Source organism: Canis lupus, chromosome 1 (genome assembly GCF_048164855.1).
Source record: "Canis lupus baileyi chromosome 1, mCanLup2.hap1, whole genome shotgun sequence".
Classification (NCBI taxonomy): domain Eukaryota; kingdom Metazoa; phylum Chordata; class Mammalia; order Carnivora; family Canidae; genus Canis; species Canis lupus.
In genome coordinates, this window is record NC_132838.1 from 30167298 (window position 1) to 30177060 (window position 9763).

General features: G+C 46.4%; 1 protein-coding gene across 2 annotated transcripts in view; it reads right to left on the bottom strand.

Moving 5' to 3' along the window:
• Window positions 1–4927, bottom strand: part of MAP3K5 (mitogen-activated protein kinase kinase kinase 5) — a 198881-nt gene extending 193954 nt beyond the window's left edge. Inside the window, exon 1 of one of the 2 annotated variants that reach the window (XR_012030333.1) lies at window positions 4096–4592. Coding sequence is in view for 1 of the 2 variants with exons in the window: in XM_072824984.1 (XP_072681085.1) it covers window positions 4096–4519 (424 nt within the window). In the remaining variant the exon portion in view is untranslated. Of the gene's footprint in view, window positions 1–4095 lie in introns of both variants that reach the window. The other variant, XM_072824984.1, reaches the window with a different exon arrangement.
• Window positions 4928–9763: the final 4836 nt, after the last annotated feature.

The following is a 9763-nucleotide window of genomic DNA, read 5'->3' on the forward strand; positions in this document are numbered from 1 at the left end:
CCAGAAACTAGATGAGAGCAGAAGTTACTGATTTGAACACATGGAGAGATGTATTCAAAGCCCCAGTTTTCAGTCACAGGAACACAACCTTCCTGAACGTTTAAAGTGGTGAGTGCGTTCCATACTTTAAGTACACAGAGTTAACAAGACTTCTCACAGGCTAGTCTCAGAATCTAATCATCATTTATAATGCCGCTTCTAAAGAAAACTATGCTCCTGGTTCCCAGCAGCACCCTTAAGCCATTTCATCTGAATGAATGAATATAATCTCTTTATGGTTCAGGTTCCTTATAAACCAAATGGGTGGTGGGACAGGGGGACAATGAAGCCTATTCTAGCTAAACTTCACAGAACTGATGTTCATTACAAAGATAGATCTGTCTTTTAAGATGCTGCCAGTTGGATGTGGCTACCTAAATAGAGTAGCTCTGTATCACTAACATCTGTATCACTGACATCTCTTCGCTTTTATAGCAGCTTACTGCCTACAATGTGGGGGGGGGGGTGCGCAGCTGGGAAGGCGTGTTGTTAGCTTTGCCATTTTGCCATCTCTGAGTGATAGTCTTCTATACGTAAACATGAATTTTCACAAAAGCTTTGATAGAACATTAGTTTCCTCTTAGAAGTGAAAGAGAGAATGACAAGTGTAGTCAAAGAACAAACTAGATTACAGTTAAACAGTAATCAAATAGAAAAAAACCTTTAACTGCAATCTACTCTTTAAAAAGACTCCAGGACAGGACAGGGGAAGGGGATAAAAATGGAACCAAGCTTTAAGCTCTTGTCCATTCCCATAAACTGAGCTATTTCAAGTTAAGCAGTCCTTGTTCACACTTCCACCTCAGTTCAGCTATCACCTCTGAACCCATCTGACCCCTAGTCTCATTCTAGAATCCGTTTCCTGGGACCCCAGGCATTCTGTATGGACCTTCGCAGAGGCTGCACCGCCGCCAGGCTTTACATCAGATGTAACCCACCCACTAACCCTACTCCTTGAGGGGCCAAGAACATGATATATAAAAGCAGTTCATTCACCTCAAAGGAGTGAAATAATTCATTTTTTCTCATGCAATTTTAAAGTACAGAATTGGAGAGCTGGAGAGAATTTCAGAGACCAATTGTTCCAAGCTTCCACTCTTTTTCTGAGATTTTCAATGACTTGCTCTAAATCGGAGAAGAACCAAAGACCCAAATCCACACCTTGACATTCTTGTTCTGATGCTCTGGCCCAGCATACCATGCTGCCCTACCTTCTGCAAACTCACAGAGTTAAAAGAGGGAATCTCTGAAATTTAGTTCAACTTCCCCCTCCACTTCGGCCCTCGGTCAAGTTTACAGGCCTTCAGAGGCGATGAAGGGCTTTGCTCACAATTACGTGGTTCAGAGGAGAGCCAGGATGGAAACTCAGATCTAACTTTAGGGACAACGTTCTTCCCAATATATCATAGTGATTCAACTTCTCAGTGAAGGTAGTGAATGTAGAACAAAAGAAAGCATGGCCCAGGGGCCAAAAATCTCCCCAGGCTTGCCTTTGTACAGCTTGAAAGCTAAGAATGATCTTTTACATTTTTAAGCGGTTGAAAAATATTCTACTAAAGAATTTGAAATTCAAATGTCTGTGTCCATTAATAAAGTTTTACTGGAATACAGCCACAGTCACTTGTTTAGGTACTGTTGTGGCTGCTGTCGTAACAACCGCAGAGTTGACGAGCTATGAGAGCAAACCGCAAAGTCTAAAATATTTACCATCTGGCCCTTCCCAGAAAACTGTTTCCCTGGTGGAGGAGGAGCAAGCGCTCCCTCTGAAATCAGAAGAAAAGTTCTACTACCATCCAAGTTGGCAGCCGTCAGTTGAGAAAAACAAAGGATTTGGACAAAACATACCATCTTCATTTGGTCACATCTTCAGACTCAATGACAGGGCTCAGAGTTCATTACCATGAGCATAAGTAGGGGTTAAACTGGGGCCTGCTCAGGTTGAATGAAGCAATGGATGGGAGAGAGATGGCTCAGAATGGCTCAGAAACGAGTCTTCCCAAAGTGTCCTCCCCATGATTCACGCTGCACCTCAATGGCTCACCAGGTCCCCGCCAGCTCTCTATCACATGATTCCAAGATAGAGTAAATCAGCCCAGCTAAATGGAGGCAGCAGCAAAGATGACCTTTTAGAGTCAGCCACCTGAAATGGAACCCTGCATTGATCAGTTACTACCTGTAAGTCTAGGCCAGTTATAAAGTCCTTGGTTTCCTCATCTGAGAAGAATAAGAAGTACTTCCTTAATGGGCTTGTTTGGGGGATTAAAGATACAGTTCAAATGTCGGTCCCCTTGTAGTCTTCCTTTGTCTCTTTCCCACAAACAGTTATTTGGAGAACAAACAGTAACTGTGCCATGTTAGGAAACTATCTTCCAAATTAGCCTAGAGTTTAAGATTTTTTATTTTTTTAGAGTCCTATAAAAAATACAGAATCTATCAGAGCAATAAAAATAGGCTCAGTATTTGCTTGGGTGTTTTCCTCACATATCTTTCAGTTCTTTGAAGTTTCTTCCAAACTATAATCCAAAAATAAGAGTGCTATAATTTTTAGAAAAGTTACATTTATGCAATTTTTATAGCAAGCCACACAAAAAACTGAGCTATAATATATCATACTCAGGTTCAGTTCTGAAGACCAAGACTGTAAAAAAAATACCAGCACCAGAAAGCCCTGGTTTATTTAGTCTGACTTCTTTAACATGAAGTTCTTCTGGTTCTTAAAAATATTCAGTTTTGGCTGAATTCCAAAGCTGACATAAGCCTACTTCAGGTGTTTTGAAGAGACTGAAGAGAATCAGAACTGAAAGCAAGTTTGGAATATAAAACCTTTTACGTGATCACAAATGCAAGAATCTTATTGTTTGAAACCACTGTTAAATTTTCCGCCCACACTTAGAAAAAATAAATACATGTATGTTCTCATATTTGGTTGTACAGGGTACTAAAGGTTAACTTCAATAGCATGTTAATATTATTCCCAACTTTAGCAAGCAAATAGCTAATTGCATCAATCACTAGAACTGCAATGACAGTTTCTGAAATATGTGATACTTGAAAAGATAACTTTTTTATGGATTACATTGGCACTCTATTTTTTTAATTTTACATTTTATTTATTCTTTTAAGATTTTATTTATTTATTCAGAGACACAGAGACAGGGAGAGGCAGAGACACAGGCAGAGGGAGAAGCAGGTTCCACGCAGAGAGCCTGACGTGGGACTCGATCCAGGGTCTCCAGGATCACGCCCCGGGCTGCAGGCGGCGCTAAACCGCTGCGCCACCGGGGCTGGTGGCACTCCCTTTAAACAAACTAATTTTTAGTTATTAAAATAGTAAATATTTTAAACAATGTTAAATTATGTACTTTCCAGCTCATTGTGGTATATGGGGTAATAATATTCTCCCACCAAAATCCTAACAAAGACACCACGAAAGTTTAGTTCAAGTGACAAGGTTACTGCTTTTGGAAGTAATTCCTTAGAAGTTCAAATCGGTTAAGACTAGAACATCCAAGCTACTAAATATGTTCGAGTGAAAGGACTTGGGAAGATCACGACACGACATGCAAATGCGTATAGATAGACTCTGAGAGCAGCGGGCTGCGTGGTTCCTGTTCTCCCAACACCACACAGAGAAAAAATGAAAGCGTCATCTAAAATAGTCACAGGTGTATATATAGAAGGGAGAAATGGGCCAAACCTAGCAAAAGAGAAACCAAGACCCCAAATGGACAAAGGCTGATGGGGCCACTATCTCGCACTACTTTAGAAGTGAAAAGTTCTTGAGGAGGGGCCTCCGGACCGGCTCCAGCGCGGGCCGGCGGGTGACCCAGTCGGTCTAGCACAAGTACACAGGATCTTGCACCCGCACCCACTCTTCCCCGGGGGCAGCGAGCGCCCGGAGCAGTCACGCAGCGCCGCTCGCTGCCCCTAAGGTGGGGCAAGAAGTGGGTAAGGAGGAAGCACGCCTGCCGCCTAGGAAAACCTTGCCCCGCTGCGGGCGGCCAGGGAGAACGTGGCCCCTGACCGTGGAGGACGCGGAAGGGGCTGCACACGCACCTGCGTTGTAAAAGCGGTCCAGCACCGTGGTTTCCCCGAAGTCCAGTTTGCCAAAATGCAGGGTCTCCAGGGTGGCGCCCACCGTCTCGCACGCCTCCCGCAGGCTCTGCAGGGCCTCGCTCTCGGCCACCACCAGCTGCCCCTGGCTCGCTTCGTTGATCACATAAGCCACCGTGGTCCGTCGGCCGCCTCCGCCACCAGAGCTGCCCCGGCACCGGGTGGCGCTGCTCGCAGAGGTGGCAGCCGGACAGCCGGCGCCCGGGGCGGCGGCACTCTCCACGTTCCAGAAGCTGCCCGGCGGCGGCGGTGGTAGTTGGCTCTCCGGGCCCTCGGCCGGCGCCGCCGCTCCTCCCCTCCGGCAGCTGCCGCCCTCGGCGAAGGGTGGCACGGAGAAAGTGATGCCCTCGCCCGCCTCGGCGCTCATCTCTCCCGGCCGGGCTGCGGCGGCGGCGGCGGCGTCCCCCCCAGCCCAGCCGCACCGTCTGGCCAGCCACAGCTCCGGGCTGCTCCGCGCGCGCCGGGCTAAGCAGCTGCCATCGCGCGTCGCGCCCTCCGCACCGCGCCGCCGCCTCCTCTCCGGCGCCCTCTCGCCCGGGGGCACGCCGCTACCCGGCGGCGGCTCGCCCCTCCTCGGCGCCTCCGTGGCCGCGCCGCTCGCCCGAGGCAGGGTGTAGAGTACGAGCGGTGGGGACGCCAGGGTGAGCGGGAAGGGACCGCGCTTCCTTCTGCTGCCGGCAGACAAGTCGGCTCGCGAGCCCGCGCCGCCGTGCAGCTCAAGGGCGCCGCGCTCGCCGTGCGGAGCGCCCTGGCCCCCCGGAGCGCGGCTCCCGCTCCTTCCGTGCCGGGCGCTGGGAGGGGCCGGGGAGGGCGCCCGCTGGGTGGGGAGCTACCTGGCCAGCACCTCTCGGGCGAGCAGGCTCCCCGGGCTGCGTCCCGGAACAGCAGCCGCCGCAGCCGAAAGGACCCGCCTCCCTCCTCGGCGGCAGCTCCCCTTCATGGGCTCTAGTTCCTCCTCCTCCCCTGGCCTCGTTTCTCGCCCGAGCGCGCCGCGGCCGCTGCGTCCCAGCGCCAGCCTCGCCGCTGGGTCTCGCCGCTCCCCGCAGCCGCTCGCCCAGGGGGCCACCGGCTTCTGCCGCCCACTCGTCGCGGCCCCGAGAGTCAGGGCCCGCCCCGGGGGAGGGCGCTGCTGGGAAGCTGGAGCCGGGACGAAACCGGCCGCGCCGCGGCTCCCGGACCTCGGCCAGGCCCCGGGCTCGGCGCGGGGCGGGAGTGCTCCGCCGTCACCCACCGGACCCCCACCTAAGAAGACCCGGAGTCGGCCAAAGCCTGGAGCGCGCGCGAAGGCAGCACGGCGCACGAAAAAGAAAAAAAAGAAAAAAAAAGTCTCTCCGGAGAACACTCGGGGCTCCGGAGCTATCGGGAGGCTCTCGCCCCGGTCCCCGCAGCCAGGGCGCCCCCGTCCGGCGCCTGGCGGCCTCGCCCTGCGCGCGGTCTGGTTCGGCGCGCGGCGCTCCAGCGCTGGGCTGCGCCGAGGGGCCTGCGTTGCGCAAGGCCGGAGGATTTCCTCTAGCGCCCCGCCGCGGGGGCCTATATTGGACGGCAACGGGCGATCGATTCCCGACCGTGGCTGGCACAACTTATCAGGTCGGCCTCCGCTACTTTCCATTAAAAAAAAAATTGCACTGGCAATGTTATCGTTAATGAGTAATTGACTAGGCCTAACTGCTGAACGACTGAAGCACTCTCATTTAGGTTCTTAAAAGGTACCCCCTCCCGCGCACGCGGTGTCCTATGCTTTCACGAGTCAGAATAAGGGATCTATACCCCACTCCGCAAAGCATCACCCACCAGATGAAAGGAAATTAAATGACATTTTTTTTTTTTAATTGCATCACGGCAGAGGTTGGGGAGGATACCTGGATTGCTTAAGAGCGGTAAAAAGGAAGAAATCTACTTTGGAGAGCAAAAACATACATCAGGTCTCAGAGAACTTCCCAAAAAACACTCTTAATTGTTGGGAAAACCGGTGAAAATTGCAGCGAAATAAAGTAACAGCATTGGACTTCCCATCTCGGAGATGGGAACCGAGATAGGGAGTTCTATGAATAAAGTAGAATGATGTAAATTATTAATGCAAATTAAAGCTTAGAAGAAAAGGAAGGATAAAACAGTTGAGTAGTAGAGTTAAAAGAAGGAAGGAAATGGTAATGAGGAAAAACACCTAGCAGCAACACAAGCATATCCTCAGCGAAGCAAATGACATTAGCTTTTTAAAAAAGGTTTGTAAAATGATAGAAGTAAATTTATAGTAAGGAAATTATATGTAACTGGGATCTATACGATCCCTGTCTGCTTGGGGCTTGATCTCATTAGGAAAGTAGGTATTTAGTGCATCAGATAGCATACGGGAGCAAAAATATTAACAGGCTGCCAAAATAAAAAGAAAATACTTAAGAATACAGATATTCATATGAAGAATCAAGTCTTGTCCTGGTACAGAATTTTTTAAAGATTTTATTTATTTATTCATAAGAGACACAGAGAGAAGCAGAGACATAAGCAGAAGCTGGAGAAGTAGGCTCCATGCAGGAGCCCAATGAGGGACTTGATTAGAGAACTCCAGAATCACATCCTGAGCCGAAGGCAGATGCTCAACCGCTGAGCCACCTAGGCATCCCCTGGAACCGAATTACATGGAATCTGATATAGAGTACATTGAGGAATATGATAGACTCGAATATGGATTTGTAAAATATTATATATTCTTCAAATTTATATTTAATATTTTTAGAAGCCAGGTACATAATATAAATATTAATTCAAGGAAAGTGTTTCAGAGGAAACTAAAATAATATGAATCAGATGCAATAGTATGTGGTTATATTACCTTAATAAATGTGAAGAATTGAGGGTATTAGGTAACTCACTGTAAGCTCATAACTTCATATTCTGCATTGAGGAAGGAAGGCACCCAAGGAAATGATAACATATTGCTTAGATCCTCTCATAAATAGCAGACTTCTCTAGAAACTTTTGACAAGGATTAAATCACAGTCAGTAAATGACAGAATTATAAACATTCTATGGTATCTTTACACTTTCAAAAGACATGGCAGCAAAATTGAAGTCTACCAGTCAAAATCATATTTTCACTCAGAGTCTAGTCTATTTCCATTTGGAAATTAGGTCTTGGGGGACATCTTTGAGAACATCTACAGGTAGAGTAAAGAATTTTCCTAATGAAGAGCTAGAGAAATACAAGGGAGAGATTTTTGCTTCTGATTATGACAGGTTAGGTAATTCCTTCTGACTAAATAAACCAAAGAATGCTGGGGAAAAAAATTGAAGTTTAAAGTAAAGGCATTAAAGAACTAATGAGATAATGAAGAAATATCTGGCCAGATTCTGGAAGAGAGGCCAAGGATCTGGGAAGGTTTTCACAGTTGGGGCTGCTCTGGGCCTGGCAGTTTTTGTGAATCTGAATTAGGCAGTGGAAAGGCTGAACTACATTTTTGACAGCACCTGGAAGGACAAAAGCAAGGATGATATAATCAAGAAGAAGTAGGGGTGAATGAAAAGTAAAATGACTCTTGTGTGCATAACACCCAGTCTCCAGGTATCAGAGTAACCCAGATAAAAAGTCTCAAACCCTGAAATTGGTTTAAGGTAATTCCAGACATTCAACAGGTAAAATTTACCCAGAGGAAGATAACATCATCTGGCTCAGGAATTATTTCTACAAATATAAGATCTGTGCATGTAGGCAACTTTTGAATGCATGGTAGAATGGTAGAGGAGGAAGAGAATATGAACAAAATCCTGACTTTGACAGGTGTTTCCGAGTTCTCTCTTCCAGTTCTCTTCCAGTTCTGATCTGGAAGAGAGAGAGGATATGCTTTCATATCCCTCTAATCTCTGCCTGGGGAGGCTAATTTGTGTGAATTTTATCAATGGGCTTCCTTGCTTTCTGTTTGCCAATTGGGTTGGTCAATGATGAGGCCAAGCAGGGGATATAAGGGAAGAAGAGGATTGAGACTTTGAGTCACCTCAGGCTGGCACTATGTTCCTGAACAGGGAGTCATTGCTTTTCTCAAGGGGCAGATCCTACAGGATCCACTTTCTTACTGGGCCTCATAACTTACCCTCACCTTGGCCTCTGGTACCTAGAAATGATGATACCTCTGAAGCCATTGGCTGCAAATTGTAGCACAATCCTTTGACACTTCCTTTATACCTCTTTACACACCTTTGTAATTAGTCTTTTTTGCAAATAAACCCACCTCAAATTGTCTTGTTTCCTATTGACTCTGATAACTACTAATGAGCTTTTAGAAATTAGAAAACAATGTAACCTGTTTCCTCACCCATAAAATAAAGGGTTGAATTAGATTAAACTGAAAATCCTTTGAAGCTCTAATGTGCTGTGTTTAAGTATTCATTTGAAATACCAGTTCTTGGGGATCCCTGGGTGGCTCAGTGGTTTAGTGCCTGCCTTTGGCCCAGGGCACGATCCTGGAGTCCCGGGATCAAGTTCCGCTTCGGGCTCCCAGCATGGGGCCTGCTTCTCCCTCTGCCTGTGTCTCTGCTTCTCTTTCTCTGTGTGTCTGTGTCTATCATGAACAAATAAATAAATCTTTTTAAAAAATGAAATACCAGTTCTTATACTAACTTGAAATGTGTAAAGAATGAAAATACCACTGGGTAGCAAAATGGTAGATGGGGAAGCTTTCCCTTTATAGAAATATTCTAGCAAATACACTGAATTTGGATCCAGGTATGGATCACCAGTAGTCACTAACATCACTTAAAAGAGTAATAATCAGGTATGTGCTTCCTGACAGAAAAGCACATCACCAATTATGAAGTAGTCATACCAAAAACAGTGGGCATGAATCTCATAAAAGCCCTTGAATCCAAGGCTAAGATTCTACAACTAATTCCCAGAAATACAGAAGACCAAAAGAGGTCAAAACATTCTAGAGATGCAACTTGCAGAAATGAAACTGTGGGAAACTCTGTAAGATGAATGGCTAATTTTCTTACACAAGTAAGTTACTACCACCATAACTGATGCAAAGGTCTTTGTCTAGTAATAACATGGTCAAATGCATCTTAGGGCCATTTCCAGTTGAAAAATGGCACCACACCAACTGCTTTATGTGCATATCTCCAGTTACCCATCTAGATAAAGGAGCCCAAAGGAAAAAGATTACCCAGCATCAGAAACAAAACCAGGGTTTCAATCCAGAGCCTATGCTGTTATCCACTGTTCCTTATCATAATGAAAGATAAGGCTGCCACTTTAGAAAATATCAAACAGCTGCCTTTTTTTGCTCTGGTGTGAAGACATGCAACCATTTCATTTTCACAGCTGCATGAAGTTTAAAGGAGGGGCAATGAGGCATTGAAACAGTCCACTTGCCCAATTTGGAATTAAAATATCATGTCAAAAGACCATCCTTACTTGTTACTCTGGAAGTTGTACCTAGTAGTTGTGTTTGCAAGCTCTTCCATGAAGCCAGGGAGAATGAAGTCCTGGGAATCTGAAACTAAAGTCAGTGGGGGTGGATGCTGTTTTTGTTTATACTTATCCAATCACCACCACCACTACTCTTAACTGCTACTTTTATTACTTTAAAATTACTCTTAATACTACTACTACAGTACA